Genomic DNA, 19865 nt, shown 5'->3' with positions numbered 1-19865 from the left:
GAGAAATGTCACTGGTCCAAATACGACAAAAGATAACCGTTTCTGGCCAATCAGAGAGCCTGGAGTGTAAAGGAGGGCGGAGCATCACAAACAAATACAAAATACACGTGTCAGGTACAGGATGACAACAATGACAAGCAGCAGTATCGATTGGCCATCACACTTTTCTGACACATTTTAGAATCAATAACTCATTTTTGGTTTTATTTGAAGAATAATGTAACAATGAAAACAAATTCATATTAATATGAATAACCATCCTTCCTTCAGAAAAAACAAAGATTAACAAATGACACACATTTTCATTGTACAGCTGCTCGAATATTGGCATTGTTTGAAAACGTGTTCAAAGAAAGTGTTGCATAGGATTAAACTGAAGACAACAGTCATTATCGATATGATCAACGGTACTCACATAGCACTTAAATGCGGAATTCGAACAAGACTACCAGCAAACATGTGGAACTAATGCACCTGTGATAGAAAAACCGATGCTAGGTGGCACTGACGATTTAAGTGGCTAATCCAAACACAATATCATTGCATTCCTATAAGCTAGTTAATATGGATCGGCAAATACAATCTTGCGCAGGCCACTGTAAAGAAGCCATAGCCGGTTTGCCTTGAAATGTACAACTCTGCCAAGAGACAACTAGAAACAATGAAAGGGTGAACACAGAACAGAACCCAGTAACTAAAGAGCTTCCTTGTTATCCGAGTACAAAATAGGCCCAACCAGCTTCCTTAGCTTCAGAGAAATTGTTTAAAAAAAAACAAAGAAACAAGAGAAACAAACTGGACGTCAATAAAAACAGCTTCTTTGAAAGTACAATAAATGCATCAAGTAATTATACCCGTCACTCAACGGTGAGGGCATCGAAACATACTTTATCAATTGTGTCTGAACATACCATGTGAAGATAGTTATTGTACGTTCTTTAAGTGCTTTAGGTATTGTGTTTAATCTTACCTAATATGCAGCAAAAACAATATTAAAAAGAGGCATTATCAGAATGCCGTTTCCTTTTTTTTTTACATCTAGCGAAATGATATTGCAATACTCTTGTTTTATTTTCTTCTGTTACAAAGAAACCCCCTTGTAAGAAATGCAGTAATATGAAACAAGCACTCTGCTTCATCTCCTCCTGGACAGAAGGACTTCATCCACGAGTCTCATGACCATTAGTTTGGGGGGGGGGGGGGGGGGGCGGGGGGGGATACTGGGATCACACCAGTAACGATCCAACGAAAGGCGTCTCAAAGAACCAAGCAGCCAGATAAAAAAAAAAAAAAAAAACACAACTGAGGTAATAATGTCCTTGGACACTTAACACTAGATCTACGAACTAAGTGGAACTTGACGCACAACTTTAGAAAATGATTTTTGTCGCAGGTCATCGTGCACACGGCGGTCGAAGCGACCGCGGCGTGACGACGACTGATGGACACACGCGGGTGTGTTGAAATAAAAATAATATAAAGAAGCATTCGGGGTCTTCGCTTCCTCCTCGTCCTCCCACCGGCCAGGGGGACCGTGTAAGGGGCCCAGACGCGAGAGAGGCGGGCGGGCGGGCGGGCGGTCTCCGGTAGCAGCCCTACTGCAGACCCAGCTGCGTGGTGGTGGGCGAGGCGACCGGACCGGGGCAGCCGGAGACGGGGGACACCGTCAGGCCCCGGAAGAGGAGATCCATGGAGGGCAGCAGGGGCTTGAGGAGGCTGACGGGGCAGAAGGCAGAGCCACCGTGGGGGGTGAAGTTGACCTTGTTGGGGTCGGGGCAGCTGGCTTGTGCGACGGGCTCCCCCGTTGACGCAGACCTGGTGACGGAGGGATGGAGAGAGAGTGGGAGTCGGAGGAGTGGGGAGAGAGAGGGGGAGGGAGAGAAGGAGGGAGAGAGAAGGGAAGGAGAGGGGGAGAGGAGGAGGAGGGAGAGAGAGGGGGAGGGAGAGAAGGAGGGAGAGAGAAGGGAAGGAGAGGGGGAGAGGAGGAGGAGAGGAGGAGGAGGGAGAGAGAGGAGGAGGGAGAGATAAGGGAAGGAGAGGGGGAGAGGAGGAGGGAGAGGGAGGAGGAGGGAGAGATAAGGGAAGGAGAGGGGGAGAGGAGGAGGAGGGAGAGAGAGGGGGAGGGAGAGAAGGAGGGAGAGAGAAGGGAAGGAGAGGGGGAGAGGAGGAGGAGGGAGAGAGAGGGGGAGGGAGAGAAGGAGGGAGAGAGAAGGGAAGGAGAGGGGGAGAGGAGGAGGGAGAGGGAGGAAGAGGGAGAGACCAGGGTCATTTCAGGATGCGAACACCCACCAATCAAGGATAATATCATGATAATCCTTTTTTAAATGCAATTTCAATTATGTGCAATAACGCTCACTTTCTATTGACTTTTACTGTTTGTCCGCTCTGTTGTTTGTCAATTGTGCGGCCAGTCTGACCGACTTTGTGAGCTACTTGATACCTGGTTTCCCCAAAGGGGATGGATAAGGTATCTCTCCATCTAATCCCGGTCTTGTGACTCACGTGGCCTCGTCGCAGGCGCGGACTCGCTCGCAGCCCTCGGGGGGCTGCCTCTGGAAGGAGTAGGTCTTGTAGACGTGGGGCGACGAGGAGGGCTTCAGCAGGGTCAGGTCCAGGTCAAACGGGGGCGGCGGGGAGGTGGACACGGAGGGCCGGGGGTTCTCGCCTTCTGCGGGATCTAAAAAAAAAAAAAGAGGACACAGGCTCCAGTGAGTCAGGAAAAGCCGCACGACGCAGAAAAACAAACACGCCCGTCAGGGCGGGGGAGGAGGCGGCTCTCTGACCTGGCTTGGCCCGGGCGCCGGGGGAGTGGGCCGGGGACAGGAGAGAGGGGTCGATGGGACAGGGGGAGTGCTGGGGGGAGAGCAGTGAGGGGTCCAGGGCACAGGGGGAGGGGGACGGGGACAGCGAGGGGTCCATGGGGGTGGGGGAGGGCTCGCTCTGGGACCCGCTGCTGCACCGAAGGGCGGGGACCGGCGCCCGGTGCCCGTCCGGGATGTCCAGGATCTGGGGAGGAACGGGGGGGGAGAGAGGGAGAGAGGGGTGAGGCGCGGAGCAGGAGGTCACATGACACCATGTGTGAAAGGAGGACGGAGGACGGGGAGGGGGGGGGGGGGGGGGGGGGGGGGGGACGAGTGACAGGACTCCAACCGGAGTCAGGGTCCGGAAGCGGACGGACGTCGGTTCTTTACCTGCTCGTCCGACTTCTCAGACACAAACACCTCCTCCAGCTCCAGGTTCAGTCCTTCCACGCTGCGACGCATCCTGGAGGCCAGCCTGTTGAGCGGGATGGTCTGGGGAGAACACGTAAACACATATTAAAGGAGAAGTAGTGACGCGATTACAATTAATGGAGAAGTAGTGACACATATCCTGTTAAAGGGGAAGTAGTTGGACGGAATAAAAAACATGGGGCTCAAATGAAGTTAGCAAATGCACCGACTATTTCTGTGTAGCAAAGTGAATTCCGATAATCAAGGGACACACCACTATGTAAGGGTTTCATTTGTCAATAATATGACAATAACAACGATGACACTATATTATTTAAGATCTATACACAGAATGTGCCCTTGATTTAAATGGCATGTCCAGTTTCCGTGTACAGTGGTTGTGGTGGTAAGAGTACAATTAAATACAATCCAGTGTTTTTCTCCATGTCTCCCCACGGATATGGGGTGGTGAGCGTGGGGGGGGTGGGGGGTGGGGGGGGTGTACCTGTGTGATGCCCGCTGCCTGGCCGGCGAGGGGGGGGTGGTTGTGCTGGTGGTGCTGGCAGCCCACGCTGGGGGCAACATGACGGGAGCGCTTCTGCAGCTGATGCCTCAGTTTGGCCACCTGAGGGCAGAGTAGAGGGGAGAGGGGTGTGAGAGCTGGGCCTCACTGAGGACGGAGCCAACATTTTCAAAATGGAGGTCCAAATGAAACGGGGAAAAAATAAGAAATAACCATAAGAATCATAAGAGTAGCAAAGACGGTAACAAAAGACCCGCAGAAAGAACATGATGGGAGAGGTTTTGGTACTAGGTGTACCGGTGGGCACTGTTAAAGGTTGAGCAAACGAGTAGAACTCGCTTGTTCGTAGAGAACCACTTTGAGTCGCTTGCCTCTCTCAGGTGCTCCGCGCTGCCCCAGGATGCGGACCGCTTGTGCCCCCCCAGGGGCCTCTTCGCAGGGGCGTCTTCGGACCAGGCACTGGGGGTCTGGGAGGGAGGGAGACACAAGGTCAGCACACCGGGGAGGCGACAGCTACGAATCCCAAACCAAAAGCAGAATCGACCCTATAGAGGGTACAGATCAGTCATTTTGTGTAGCTCGTTGATCCTCAATAGCAACTGGATTCGTGGACCCTTTCAACACGGATCAGAAACAAGGTCAAGATTTCCATTTGAATTGAAAACCACGAGACAAATGAGAAAATCAAAAACAAATGCGAACATGTTAGATGTAGAACGTTGGATTTGGGGGGGGGGGGGGGAGGGTGAAGGCAACTTGACTCTCTGGAGTGAAGCTACTTTGAATATACGCCTGAAAAACCGTTCATACAGCTGCTGTCAACACCTGTCCCAACAGCTGGGTAAAGAACAGCAACAAGAGACTTCCCTTTATCTAAAACACACACACACACACACACACACACACACACACACACACACACACACACACACACACACACACACACACACACACACACACACACACACACACACACACACACACACACACACACACACTTCAAGGTGAATTAAAGTTGTTATTCAAATGTGACCGCGGAAGGCCACACACACACCATCGGGGAACGCTCATACCGACTTCCTGGCATGGCCTCTGGATCTCCGCTCCTTGGGGGGGGCCCGGCTGGCCAAGACCGGCTTGGGAACACCCTCTCCGGGAACAGAACCAGAACCAGCCGGATTCATCGCAGACGACGCCAGACGGGGTCACGTCTGGACCACATGCTCCCCGACCACAAACATAACCGTGTGTTCCGGTATTGCCCTCGTCCTGATTATCGCTCGTCTCTCCGCAAACACACACACACACACACACACACACACACACACACACACACACACTCTCTTTGACAAAGACTAGGCCTCTTCACGCAGCGACTGAGGAGCCATGAGTGGCTCGCAGCCTCGCAGTACACCGGGCGGTTGTCGTCCTCCCCCAACCCCACCATCGACACCTTGCTTGGGCCTCGCTGGCGCGCCCGATATAGCCTCCGCATCCAACGCCAGGCGTGTGCTCACCGCTCGGGCATTTCTGCCTCCACCAGTCAGCGTGGGAGGACGGTGATGGGGGGGGGGGGCTGGCACACGATACTAGGCCATCTTGTGCCTGGCTAAATGAGTATGAGAGGAGGGGCGTGGTGGCGAAGGGTGCCGGGCGGGTGTTGAGTTACGGCCTCCGCCAACGTAAACACCGGGGCCCCCGGCGTCGGCGCCACGCGTTACATAATGAAGGACAGGGGGCGCGCGGGGGAGTCACCGGGCTGACGTACCGAACACGGCCCCCAATCCATCCCAAAACTTGCGTGTGTGCTCATGACACTGTAACGCAGCCTTGGGTGGGAGCAAGGCGCTAATTAAAATAAACATGATTATTAAACACCTAACGTGGCGATCCGAGGTGCACAAGTTACCAGAGCACATCCTGTAGTGTTGTCTAAATGGGTCTGATAATCTTCCCTGATCATCTCTGAGTGCACGCTGTGTGTGTCACAGCCTTGAGATAAGAGTGTCGATTTCCCTGATAACCCGTAAGAAGGAGGCGACAGGATTTACCGGTTATATTGCTATGTTCATCAGAAGGATCCACTATCAACCTATGTTTATTAGACTGTTACTGCCACTGAAATAAATAAAGAGATGTGAATGATGGCCGTCCTGGAGGTGACTTGGTGGGGGGGGGGGGGGGGGGGGGGGTTGCTTAAGAGGCCGTGGTGGAGTGAAGCTGCGGTCATTGGAAGAAAGAAAAGAGGAACTGGCCTGCGGTGGGATGAGGGTTAAAGGTGCTGGGAAGAGTGGTGTGTGTGTGTGTGTGTGTGTGTGTGTGTGTGTGTGTGTGTGTGTGTGTGTGTGTGTGTGTGTGTGTGTGTGTGTGTGTGTGTGTGTGTGTGTGTGTGTGTGTGTGTGTGTGTGTGTGTGTGTGTGTGTGTGTGTGTGTCTCTCTCTCTAAGAGGGGAAGCCACTGCGGGGGGGGGGGGATGGGATGCCAGTATAATGAGGTCAGAAGGGGTCCGTTTTTGACAATGGAGGCGGAGGTCTGTGTGGCCGAGGAGGCTGGCGAGGTTCGCTGGGGGGGCCTGGCTGCACCAGCACTGGGTAGACACACTGTGGGGGGGGGGGGGGGGGGGGTTGTGGTTGTGGTGGTGGTTGGAGCAGCACAGAGCCAAGAGAACAAAAACAAGCGTTTTCAGTCGGCTGCTTCCCACTCGGAGCGTTGGGCCTCGAGCCACCGGACACCTGCGGAGCCGAGCCGCTCTCCACATAACCATCTGCAGCCCAGAGACACACACTGGCCCCCGGCCCGGGCCGGGCCCGCCGTGGTGGGGCACAAACAACCAGCAGGCCCTGGTCCACACAGTGCACCGCTTATGGAGAACTACTAGTGCCATGAGAAGCGCCATTCGATCCTCAAACCAAGAAAACTATACCATAGGAGTAGTGAATGAGTAACGCGAGTGAGATACTGAAGAATGAGTTGAAAATATTAAAAGGTTGAGTGTATAGAATTTAGCAGAAGGGAATTGGCCAAGTTTAAATTAATGTTCATAAATGAGTTATAATAATGTTATACAAAATTTGATATGCGTCACATACATACTGTACATACATAACAATTCCAAGTGTTGTGTACACCCAAGGCAGTTTTTTAAAGTCACACACACACCTAATTTAATCCAATTATAAAGCTAATTCTAGATCCTCATTCTATCTACATGGGGAGCTCTTCCACAGAGCTCGCTATGTTTCTACAGTTGCCCGGAACAGACAAACATCTCTAGAGAGGACACGTTCTTAATCAAAAATCCCTGTTTTACTTGTAAGCTATGACCTATATAGTTTTACAGACTAAATACCGCAACCCAATTCATACCTATCAAGGAACCTCATCTCTTGACGCATGGCTTCTCGTTGAAGTTGTGGTGGGAGATGACGAGATAAAGGCTACTCCATAAAAGAGACACTTGAAACGTGTATGGACAGAGCACTCTGCTGCACAATACAAGACTTTGGCTTCATCGTTGCCACTCCACCACACCACTGCTCTTCATCACAAAATGTTATAGCCCCACAATGTCATGTATGACAGCAAAACGCCCATCTCCTGCCTAGCTGGCCCTCTGAGTAGAGGAGAGTCCTTCCTACCTGTGGTGCCTGGTTATGGGCCTGAGAAGAGGAGGGACCTTCCTACCTGTGTGGCCGGGTTATGGGCCTGAGAAGAGGAGGGACCTTCCTACCTGTGTGGCCGGGTTATGGGACTGAGAAGAGGAGGGTCCTTCCTACCTGTGTGGCCTTGTAGGGCACTGAGAATGAGAGCCTACCTGTGTGGCCTTGTCATGGGCGCAGGTGATGGTGGGACTCTCCGCGTCCTTGGGCCACTGGCCCTGCATGTAGGGGCCCACGATGGCGTCCAGAGACACTGTGCGACGGATGGAGGGTCTTGGAGGGTGGGACACAATCAATAGGCTGTCGGCTGGTGGAGACAGACACAGAACACATCCGGGTCAGGGGTTGGTTCCTGTTGAGTTACTGCATTTCGTGTTGGATGGCCTTTTGACCCTCATAGGCTACTGTTCTGAATAATTGTCCACCCATTCAGTTTTTGTCCCCCTCCCCCCCCCCCCCCCACCCAGAATTGAAAGGCCTCACAAAATGGTTTCCAGAATACTGTTTATTCTGGTTTACTCTGTGTGTCTGTGTGTCAGTGTGTGTGTATATTGCAAGACATTGTCATCTTTAGCCAAAAAAGGGCCCATGCTGTCTAGCCAACAGTGAAACATTCTGCATGCCAACACATCTGCTTGTACAAGCGTACACTTGCATATACAAGCACATGTTCCCACACATATGCATGCGCACACAATGCAATACACGATACAACACTGCAAAGACAATGAGCCTTTTAAACAGAGCGTCGGGATGGGATGGCACATGCAACACAGATACAAGGCCAGAGTGCAAAGGGGTGATTGGGTGTCCAACAGCACCTCATGGTTCAGCCCAGCTCTGGCCACTATGCCACGGGGCTAGGGTTAACAGGCTGGCTTTGTGGACAGAGTAGATTCTTGGCATGTTTCACACTCAACCCCGTGTTTTCAAAGCCCATCAAAAACCACAGCAGAAGTATTTTTCCTGTATTCCTTATTGATAAAAATATGCAACTTTATCCTAGAACTATTGCAAGAGGAAAATACTCATCAAAAGGGTATGTGTGCCACCAAAATTGAGGATATGCCAAGAACTGCAGGGTGTCGAGGTGGTAGTAAACCATTTTAGGAAAATATCCAGTTGAAAAGGTTATCATGATGGATCCATGATGTGGGCATGCGCATGAGTAGGAATGGGGGAAGGGGTTATTGCTGGTATATTGAGTATGTGGTACCAAATGGCACATGTATCTCACCATTTAATGATCTGCCATTTAAAAAAAGTGATGATGTTTGATGCAGTTTATGATGATGGTGAATGAATGAATGAATTATAAACCAATCTGCTTTTCAAAATGAAACGAGCACACTTTCTGCAAGTGTAACACCCGACACACACACGCACACACACCAAATGGTATTCACGTTGGGATGATATGAATGCATATTTACCCGTCTTGGTGTCTTTAGAGAGGTGTGCTCTCTTGTGAAGCTGGAATGGTACTGTGGCTCTCAGGGGTAAGCTAGGGTTGCCTGGCCAAGGCGCTCCGCCTCTGCACGACATCCTACCGCTGCTTCACAACGTGTCTCCCCGGACCGCAAGCTTCACCAAGCGATCAAAGTGTCTCTAAGTGGATAAAAACGAGCCCTGGGCCCTTATGGAGAAGATGGCGTACACCCACAGGCTTTTGGGCTGACAAAACTATTCCCAAAAACAGGATGGTCTCTCGAGTTAGCCAGCCAGACTTCTCTTTTGTGTCATGTTTCTTAAGATCCTAACTTCAGATCCGACAGCCAAGTGTCCCGAAGCTAGCAGGTTTCAAATGGTATCGCATCCTTACGACTAAAAGAGTGTGATCACACCTATTTAAACTAACTTTTCATGAGTGCTCCGGCAGTGCGCCTGTCTGAAACATGACAACACAACAGCACAACCTGTGCAGCTCTCTCGTGTACTATATCATGCTCAAGGCGACACCAAGGACAGGATCTCCCTGTGATTGGCTGATGCAAAATACTACTGCGTGTTTATTGGTCGGGAGGTCTGTCTGTCTGTGGGGAATAAGCCCCCAAATGTATTCTCCACCCCTTTTTAGCTGAGATTATTTCCCCAAAATCTTGGGGGCATGTCCCTTTTCCTGGCGTTTAAACCCCCCCCCCCCCCCCCCCCCCCAGCTCTCTACAAAGAGTTTCAAGATCTCGCAAAATAGGGGTTTCTACTCTCTCTCATGGAGACTATTGGAGGAAAATTTCAGTGAATAGGTGATGAAGTTTCAATACACACGATTTCTTTCACATGGCAATCATCCAATAGCTGTAGTAAGGAGAGATGGTAAACAACTGACAACTTGGCCTGCACTCCGACATTGAAGAAGGGCAGACCCCTCATAACTCCAGCTAGATCTTGGTCTATAATCCAATGTTGCTACCAATGTGGACGTGTAGTGATAGTTTTAGCATGTATATATCAGGATTATAACAAGGTAGGTTTAAATTTAGTACATATAATGTTAGGCTTCACTATTAAATAAACTGATGTAGAGAAGAATTGTTCTAATCTGTTCCAAGGAATACCGCACAAATTCATGGTAATATGCATACTGAACTGTGGTGAATTAGTACTATGCAGATTTGTTTTTCCCAATCACCCGTTTCCATTCAGACCTTACGCTACTCCAACCACCGCTTAAAGTCAGAAATCCTCAGATAGACAGAACAGAGAAAGGCATTTTATTGCAAAATAAACAAAGTTCATCAAAACAATAATCCAGAGGCGAACATATCGAATGAACACTACAAGTGGATTATACGGAAATTCAATCAATCGATAAAAAAAATAAAGAGAATCAGCTGGATTTACAAGAATAAATTCAACGTCTGCATTTACGCATACCGCGGCAGTCATGGCTGATTACTCGAGCAGGATGATGGATCAGAGTATGGAGAGGGTATATAAGTACGATGTAGGCAATTCCTAATTCAGAGGCTGATATCGCTCATTCCTGTCACTGAACACTCTGTGTTTCCTACTAGCATTTCCCAGAGCTTTGAGCGACTACAGAGGCAAACAGAGAGCCTCTTTATAAAACAGACACGCAAATATCATAATCAGATATCCTTTGTTTTTTCCGACCCATTTTTAAAGTCCCAGCAGTAACTGCGGGTTGGTTCACATTAAGACATGGGATGTGCAGAGACAGGATGGCAACAGGACGACTACAGCAAACAGACAATGTCATGGACAGAACAATAGCATTCACTTATGGACAGCGACAGGCGCAGAGTTTCGATTGGATAAAATGGCTGTGGTGGAAAGCTACAGCTTCACAAAATAAAAGTCCTGATATTTATTGGTTTTAATTCCTTGGGCAGCGGGTTTCGAATGGTTTGGCAGGGGGGGAAAGAGAGGGAGGCCTTTCATTCTCTGAATATGTAGTTTCCACCCTTGGCTAAGATCACTCCAAATCAAATAAAAAAATAACAAAAAGAAACAACTCAAGGTTGTTCTGGTCTGAGTTCTCCCCCTAGAAGTGTCCGGACTCATGCTTGTACCCCCTGGGGTGAAGACACAGAGGTGCACGGCCACGCGGCAGAGGGAAGCAGTGTTGGTGTGCAGAAGACGACGGATGTGACACCAAAGCAGAGGCGGGAAACCGAGAGAGAACAGAAAGTAAAACCAGGCGGAAAACAAAAAAAAAACAACAACGTACAAACAAACCACAAAAATAAGATGTGTCCTTTCGGCGTCAGCATCGTCATCATCATCCTCATCATCATCATCATCATCATCATCATCGTCATCACAACGTCACACTCAAGCATACGCAAAATCCGGAGATGGCGAACGAGTCCTTCCCAAATTTGCTCTCCCTACAGTGTCAGCGTACAGGCTGAAGCGAGCGCCGACGGAGGGGGGGGGGGGGGGGGGGACTGGGGGGTGAGATGGTCAGAGCCGGGCGGGGGGGGAAGGGGAAGGGGAAGGGGGGGGGGGGGGGGGGCGGCGGGCGGCGAGTGGGTTGGGAGGGGGTTGAAGAGGAGGAGGAGGAGGAGGAAGAGGAGAAGGGGTGGTAAATGCAGCATCCATAGAGGAAATGGGACGGGGGGGGGGGTTGGGTGGGGGAGTAGGTAACAGGATGGGGGTGGTGGAGGGGAGGGAGGGGGGGCCTCCGAGGCTGGGCAGTGGGTCTCGGTAGGGAGGGGGGGGGGGGGGGGCTCCCATTTGTCGGCCCTAGTGCCTCTCCTAGCTGGGGGAGGACGCGGGGCTGGGGTCGGCGCTGATGTTCACCAAGCACTCACTGGACTTAAGGCTGGCCAGGGACTTGGAGCTGGGGAGGGAGGCCAGCGATCCGCACAGCCCCAGCATGGAAGGGGTGCAGTCCTTCCCTGCGGGGGGGGGGGGGGAGAGTCGAGAAACGCGATGGTTAGTCAACACAAAGCAGAAGAGTCTTCTGGCCCTGCATCACTTAACCCACCCCCGCCGCCGCCGCCGCCGCCGCCGCCACCACCACAACCAGCACCACCACCACCACCACCACCACCGCCACCACCACCACCGCCACCAGCAGCAGCACCAGCAGCTCCAGCCGACCTCAAGCGGGCCTTTGTTCGGGGGCCGTGTGTGTGGAGGGCTCCGGGCCGACGGCTGAGGGCCCGTTGTTGTTCTGGAGTTGGTGGAAGTAGCACAGAGGGCGGCTGTGTGTGCTCATTGTGGTCGACGCCCGGTCCGGTACCGGAGGGGCCCCTTAGCCTGGGTCGGTGTGTGGGGTACCAGGGGGCCCCCTAGACTGGGTCGGTGGACGGGTACCCGCGGGGCCCCCTAGCCCAGGTGTGTGAGGCGGGCGGGGCCCTAGCCCAGGTGTGTGAGGCGGGCGGGGCCCTAGCCCAGGTGTGTGAGGCGGTCGGGGCCCTAGCCCAGGTGTGTGAGGGGGGCGGGGCCCTAGCCCAGGTGTGTGAGGCGGGCGGGGCCCTAGCCCAGGTGTGTGAGGCGGGCGGGGCCCTAGCCCAGGTGTGTGAGGTGTGCAGGGACCGGCGGGAGGGGCTCCTAGCCCGGGTGTGTCGGTGTGGGGGTGTAGCATGCGGTAACGGAGGGGGGGGGAAGCGGCCCCGCAGAGGAAAGCAGGCAGCCCTCACCGTTCTGCTTGCTGTCCGTCCGCTGGGAGTTGGAGTTGAGGCTGACGTCCACCGAGAGCTGCTCCAGGCTGGGGAAGCTCCTCCTGGAGGGGGGGGGGGACCCCGAAACACAGAGGGACAGTCAGTCAGGGCGTCAGCCGTCAAAACACAGGACTGAGTACGGGTCAGAGTAGATCACGTTTTATCAGAACTATTCTGAGGCGCCGAATAACTCAAAAGACAGAGCTGAGAGCAAGAGTGAACAAGTTTGATATATATTAGAAATAAAATAAGACATTGACTAAAGGCGCCGTAGCATAGTGGATGATTCTGTTTAACACAAGAAATAAGAGTGAAGCAAAACAGTCTACAATAACCGTAAGACATCACAGTGAGAAGTCTCCACTACATGCCTCCCAAATATCGTGTCCAGAAAATCGAACACGAAATGTTTGTTGAACATTTTGGTATTATCTTTGGTATTTTTCTTATTTCGATAATGTTGTTCAGCTCATTCTTTGTGAAAACTCAATAAAAATGAAAGTTTAAAAAATAAGTAAAGGACTGACCTGCGGAAGAGCTTGATGTCTCCCTGGCTGTTGTTGATGGTGGTCCACTGGTTCACCTGGGGGATGGAGATCTCCTTGGACAGGTGATTGGATTCACAGGGGATGAGGCCAGAGCTGGAGGGAGCACACAGTATGTTACACTCTCATTACAAGTGCTCCACGTTTGGGCATGCAAACAAGCACTTTGGTGAGCTGTCTGGAGGTTAGGGAGAGGATAAAAGAGATTGCACGTAGTCGAAATTGTGATTGAGTGGTGTGATTTTATCTGTGTTTGTGTTCGTACCTGCGTGCGTGTGTGCGTGCGTGCATACGTCTGTGTTCATGTGTGTGTGTTCATGTGTGTGTGTGTGTGTGTGTGTGTGTGTGTGTTTGTTTGTGTGTGCATGTGTTATTTTGTGTGTGTGTTCGTACATGTGCGTGTGTGCGTATGTGTGCTTACATGTGTGTACGTATGCGTGTTCGTACGTGTTCGTACGCGTGTGTGCGCATATGTGTGCGTATGTGTGCTTACACGTGTGTACGCACGTGTTTGCGTGTGTGTCCGTGCGTGTGTATGCGTGCGTGCGTTCGGGTGCGTCCGTCCGGCCCCCTCACAGTTGCGCCTGCAGCTCCAGCACCACGTCCTCCAGCTCCTTCTTCTCCTGCAGGCTCTGCTCCGTCAGCTCCTCCAGTCGGGACCGCAGGTGCTTGTTCTCCGTCTCCACGTTCTTCAGCTGCGACTCCCGCAGCCGCACCAGCTCCTCCAGGTAGCCCTGCAGCGAGGCACGGCACCACACGGCGGAACTACGGCTCAGAGAACTCCCTCACCGGGGGAAGACGGGCTGAAGGCCGTGTTTCGGCCCCCGATTCGAATCCCCACCCTCTTTCTCAGAAGGAGCGTGGTGGTTAGCGAAGTGTTTAGAAGTATGTTCCCGATGGTTCTGGTGTAGCATTGTTGTTTATGCTCATATAAGTACTCAAAAACATATTATGGAGCTAATGGGGTTGGCTTGTTGTTTACTTGTATCTGGAAGGTTGCTAGTTCAGTACCATTTGTGTTCATTGGGACGTCAAATGGACTGCATTCATGCAGCGCATTTCTAACCAGTGGCCACTCAAAGCTTTTTTACAATATTGCGTAACATTCACACATTCATACACACATTCACACACCGACGGCGGTGTCAGCCACGCAGGGCGACAGCCAGCTCGTCGGGAGCCTTTAGGGGGAGGTATCTTGCTCAGGGAACACCTCGACACTCAGCTAGGAGGAGCCGGGGATCGAACCAGCAACCTTCCGGTTACCAGCCAACCCGCTCTACCTCCTGAGACACATGCCACCCATGTTTAAGATCATAGAATAGAAACTTAAAACACAAACTATTTGTGTTCATTTGGACGCCATGGGACCACCCCCACGTCTGCACTCACCTTCTGGGCGTACACGATCTTGAACCTCTGCTCCATCTTGCGGCACTTATTGCTCCAGCTCTCCTCGTCGGTGACCAGGGGGATGTAGGGGTGCTCGGGGACGCTCTCCTCGCTGTTGCTGCTGTCCACGCTGGTGCGGTCGTCCTCGTCGCTCAGGTAGTCGTAGCTGCGGGCGCCGCCGCCGCCACCGCCGTGCGTTAGCAAGGACAAAGTTAGCAGCAGAGGAAAATAATCGTTGCTTTGTTTGAATGTGTTTTGTGTGCATGTTTTTGTGTGTGTGTGTCTGTCTGTCGGTGTGTGTTTTTGTGTGCGCATGAGCGTGTGGGTCTCTCTCTCTCTCTCTCTCTCTCTCTCTCTCTCTCTCTCTCTCTCTCTCTCTCTCTCTCTCTCTCTCTCTCTCTCTCTCTCTCTCTCTCTCTCTCTCTCTCTCTCTCTCTCTCTCTCTCTCTCTCTCTCTCTCTCTCTCTCTCTCTCTCTCTCTCTCTCTCTCTCTCTTATCACGGTGGACCCTCTCTCTATGTCAGTGGTTCCCGGTCCGACGCCCACGTTGATGGGGTTAAAATGATGGATGCACACGCTTATGAAGTAGGGCTCATGTACATTTTCAGCCGTAGGAATGTGGTCACGAGCCAAACAAGGTTTGGAATCTGTACTCTACTTAGGAGGAGTAGGAGTTCCCAAACCCTTTTATCCTTCTCAATTGTCTGTTCACCGTGTTTAAGCAAGTTTAAGCAACGGTTATATGCTAAGTGCTAACCCTAACTTAACTGTATGTTTGTGTTGGTGTTGGTGTACACTGGCATGAGCAGCACACTCACCTCTGAGTGAACTTTAGGTATGGTGTATAGTCAATCATGGCCAGAGATTTCCCATCCAGAACTTCACCCTTTAGACAAAAACTGAGCAGAAGGAACAAAGACAGAGTCCAATCAGGCTGTGATTAAGAAGACCTTTTATGCCACTCTCACAAGTGCATCGTGTAATAGAGTTTATTAACATATAAAAGCGTGTCAGGGTTCAGACATGATCTAATAAACTTGACTAGACCTACACATCACCGGCATTCCTATATCGCTGGAAGGTAAAACAGCTCCCCCTACTGGGGGCTGAACTCTCCCGTGAAGTGTTTTTCCCCCATAGACAATTTAGTGGAAAATTACATAATAGGCTCAGCTGTACTGCAAAACGACAGTCAGCATTTCTATTTATAACTAAAAGGTCTATTGTTGGTTTCGAAACACTTTACCTTTTCCAAAAAACATAAATTAGTGCTAGTTTTATTTCTTAGTCTATTACGTCATCGATCTGAAATGAGTCCCTGATGGTTTATTTTGAATAAAACTGTAGTATATTCTTCTAGAAGCGGTCAATAAGAAGTCAATGCGCTTCTCGTTCAGCTTTGGAGCACTATCTTGTGCTTTCAAATGTGATACCTTTTATCTGGACAGAGCTCTCAGACGTAGTTAGACTGGGCTTCCAGAAGATGATTTTAAAGTGTTTTCCCCTCCGGGGGCTGTTACACACGGTGTTGATTCGATTGGAAACCTTTACAGACGCTTAGTCTAACAACGTCGGTGTCTGCAGCACAGTTTAGCTTGTCTGAGCCTTTCTCCTCTTTCGTTTTAGCTTCCCAGCAGGAAAAGTTGATTACTGCGGTCCGAGTTCTCTCTCTTTTCGCTTCACAAACATGAAGCGAAAAGAGAGTGAAATGTCCCGGTCACCCCGACTTGAGCTCGTCTGATTGGACAGCCTCCGAAAGGAAGTCTGTACTGAGCCGCTCTACACCTCGTCTGATTGGACGAGCTTCTAAAGGAACCCATACTGAACTGCTCTTCAGCTCGTCTGATTGGACGGCTCCTAACTGAACCGGTTCTGAGCCGCTCTCCAGCTCGTCTGACTGGACGAGCTCCTAATTGAACCCGTACTGGACCGCTCATCAGCTCGTCTGATTGGACGGTCTCCTAACTGAACCCTTACTGAACCGCTCCTCAGCTCGTCTGATTGGACGGCTCCTAAATGAACCGGTTCTGAGCCGCTCCTCACCTGAAGTCGATGGCGCTGAGCCCGATGAGCATCCCGGTCAGGACCGTGGCCTCCTCCCGCAGCATGATGGCCCCGTCGTCGTAGAACCGCCTGGAACACGGGGAGCGGGTCAGACACAGAGAACCAGGACAGAGAGAACATAGAACTATGATGATAGAACGTAGGACTCTAGGAGATAGAACACAGTAAACTAATAGATAGAACATAGAACTATGATGATAGAACGTAGGGCTCTAAGAGATAGAACACAGTAAACTAATAGATAGAACTATGATGATAGAACGTATGACTCTAAGAGATAGAACACAGTAAACTAATAGATAGAACATAGAACTATGATGATAGAACGTAGGACTCTAAGAGATAGAACACAGTAAACTAATAGATAGAACATAGAACTATGATGATAGAACGTAGGACACTAAGAGATAGAATATAGTAAACTAATTGATAGAACATAGATCAAAAAAAATGGAACATAGAACTTTAAGAACACTAATAGACAGAATATACAGCCCTTATAGATATTACATAGAATAGGAATAGATATAAAATAGGATTAAAATAGATGGAACATAGAACTAATAGATGGTTCCCCCAGAGAACCATGTAGAACACTGAGGAAGGGTTTCACCTGAGGGGGGGGGGGGGGGGGGGGGCATATAAGGCTGTCAATAGTTTATGCCAGTGGGGTGTATACTATTATACAAGGCTGTTACTAGTTATCTTTGATAGTGGTGTGTATAATGTATATACAAGGCTGTTACTAGTTATCTTTGACAGTGGGTTGGTGTATATAATGTTCTCTCTGATAGTGGGGTAGTCTACTGTATGTGAGGTTACAAGCCGTTTTCTACGGTCGCTGGGGATAGACAGCACATAGCCAGACAGCGTGGGTGTGTCTAGCGCGGTCACATGACGCGTCACCTGGTGGTCCGTGTGTCTCGGAGGGCGGTGGCGATGTACTCCGACAGACGCTTCTCCATCAGGGCCACTCGTATCCAGGCCCGGCCCTGCGGGCGCAGAGAGGTCAAAGGTCAACGCCGTCACTCAGGGGATCATAAGACCACATTACCGAGGACACAGGGAGTCATACTTCTGAGCGGTTATAAAATATCCTGTTAAAAGAGCATCAAATAATAAAAAAGTAAATTCCTGAGAGCCGCAATACTCGACTCTAATATTTAAAATTAATATTTAAAATACTCAACCCCCCCCCCCCCCCCCCCCCCCCCCCCCCTACCCCTAATGCTTAGCAATCACTGGATTTCTTTCCATGGAATGTTTCCCTTCACTGTGTAAAGATCTGGGCCAGATGGTACACTGGTACAAACACACACACACACACACACACACACACACACACACACACACACACACACACACACACACACACACACACACACACACACACACACACACACACACACACACACACACACACTCGCCTTGGCCCGCGATGTGCTGATGTTCTCGATGTTCTCGATGCTGGCGATGCAGTTGTTCTGCACCTTGCTGCAGGCCAGCCGGATGTACTCCCAGAAGCTGCGCTGGCCGTCCGAGCTGAACCAACCTCCTGACCCTGCTCCGGAGAACACAGAGCCCACTCAGGACCAGTGCTGCTGGGGGGTCGGGGGCTACAGGCCGCCATGGGGCCCCAGAACCAGGCCCCAATCAGGAGCACTGCTGCTGGGGGGCCGGGGGCTACAGACCCACCATGGGACCCCAGAACCAGGCCCCAATCAGGAGCACTGCTGCTGGGGGGCCGGGGGCTACAGACCCACCATGGGACCCCAGAACCAGGACCCAGTCATAACCACTGCTGCTGGGGGCCAGATGGGGCTAGGTGGGGCTAGGTGGGGCTAGGTGGGGCTAAGTGGGGCTAGGTGGGGCTAAGTGGGGCTAGGTGGGGCTAGGTGGGGCTAAGTGGGGCTAGGTGGGGCTAGGTGGGGCTAGGTGGGGCTAGGTGGGGCTAGGTGGGGATAGGTGGGGATAGGTGGGGCTAGGTGGGGCTAGGTGGGGCTAGGTGGGGATAGGTGTGGCTAGGTGGGGCTAGGTGGGGCTAGGTGGGGTTAGGTGGGGCTAGGTGGGGATAGGTTGGGCTAGGTGGGGATAGGTTGGGCTAGGTGGGGCTAGGTGGGGCTAGGTTGGGCTAGGTGGGGCTAGGTGGGGCTAGGTGGGGCTAGGTGGGGATAGGTTGGGCTAGGTGGGGCCAGGGCCACCGTGACCACCCTGAGACCCCAGAACCAGGCCCCGAGTCATGTGATTCATCGTTACGCTGATGTCTGTGTCGCTGTTTTGTGCAGTAGGCTTTTTATTTTAGAAGCATTTTAGTCGCATTTGTTTTAATTATCTTTATACCCGACGGTAATCATCAAACCTAATGTGCTCTGCCTCCCCCAGCTTTAGCTAAAGAGGGGTGGTTTTGCATCAAGGGTTGTAGAATGTGCGTCAGCAAATTGGAGGATAGTCAAATTACGTGACATATTATATAACCATTACATCATCTGTTCGCCTTTTGGCACAACACTCATCATTTTCTACATGTATCTGTACATAAATGTATCCGTCCTAACTACCATGGGTACCTATTTGCTGTTGTACGATCATGATATGAATATATGTTGTAGTACCACCTTCGTATCTGTATGTGTAGTACCACATTCGTATCTGTACCATTTGTATGTGTATGTTGTTCATTCGTATCTGTATGTTAAACGTTCGTATCTGTAGGTTGTAAATTCGTATCTGTATGCTGTAGCACCACATTCTTATCTGTATGTTGTGCGTTTGTATCTGTATGCTGTAACACCACATTTGTATCTGTATGTTGTGCGTTCGTATCTGTAAGTTGTACATTTGTATCTGTATGTTGTGCGTTCGTATCTGTAGGTTGCAGCACCACATTCCTATCTGTAGGTTGTACATTCGTATCTGTATGTTGTACATTCGTATCGGTATGTTTTGCGTTCTTATCTGTAGGTTGTAGCCCCACATTCGTATCTGCATGCGTTCTTATCTGTGGGTTGTAGTACCTCTGAACCGGTGGCTGAGGATGTGCTCTAAGATGGCAGCGAAGTTGAGGAACTCCTCCGACGAGTCATCGATGGGCTCGGCTGTGTATTTCTCGAGGAGCGTCTTGACAGAGAATCTGAGAGCAGAAGACAACAGAAGTATATTAATACACACGCTAAAGGGTCAGGGTCGCAGTTTGTGTTTTTGCAAAGGCTGTAAGTGCAAAATAACAGATTCTACTACAGTATGTACAAATAGTACTACAGTAAGTACTACAGAGCTACAGTATGTACTACAGTACAGCGCTACACCAGCAGCCGTGACATCGAAGATCTTTTCGATGG

At 50.8% G+C, this 19865-nt stretch overlaps 1 protein-coding gene across 2 annotated transcripts in view; it reads right to left on the bottom strand.

Annotated features, from left to right (window-relative positions):
* Nucleotides 1-175: 175 nt before the first annotated feature.
* LOC115536876 (RUN domain-containing protein 3A) overlaps nt 176-19865 on the bottom strand; it is a 28509-nt gene continuing 8819 nt past the window's right edge. Inside the window, exons 2-18 of one of the 2 annotated variants that reach the window (XM_030348330.1) lie at nt 19542-19657; nt 17955-18091; nt 17434-17519; nt 16507-16596; nt 15282-15362; nt 14464-14629; nt 13648-13805; nt 13054-13167; nt 12506-12588; nt 11672-11758; nt 7550-7701; nt 4107-4202; nt 3718-3837; nt 3192-3293; nt 2784-3006; nt 2503-2677; nt 176-1815 (exon numbers count right to left, since the gene is read on the bottom strand). In XM_030348330.1, coding sequence (XP_030204190.1) covers nt 1596-1815; nt 2503-2677; nt 2784-3006; nt 3192-3293; nt 3718-3837; nt 4107-4202; nt 7550-7701; nt 11672-11758; nt 12506-12588; nt 13054-13167; nt 13648-13805; nt 14464-14629; nt 15282-15362; nt 16507-16596; nt 17434-17519; nt 17955-18091; nt 19542-19657 — 2206 coding nt within the window. In that variant the 3' untranslated portion in view covers nt 176-1595. The remainder of the gene's footprint in view (nt 1816-2502; nt 2678-2783; nt 3007-3191; nt 3294-3717; nt 3838-4106; nt 4203-7549; nt 7702-11671; nt 11759-12505; nt 12589-13053; nt 13168-13647; nt 13806-14463; nt 14630-15281; nt 15363-16506; nt 16597-17433; nt 17520-17954; nt 18092-19541; nt 19658-19865) is intronic. The other variant, XM_030348338.1, reaches the window with a different exon arrangement.

This window comes from Gadus morhua, chromosome 2, assembly GCF_902167405.1.
Source record: "Gadus morhua chromosome 2, gadMor3.0, whole genome shotgun sequence".
In the NCBI taxonomy this organism is placed as follows: Eukaryota; Metazoa; Chordata; class Actinopteri; order Gadiformes; family Gadidae; genus Gadus; species Gadus morhua.
The sequence above is the reverse complement of the archived record's forward strand: the minus strand, read 5'-3'. Positions and strand labels throughout refer to the sequence as shown.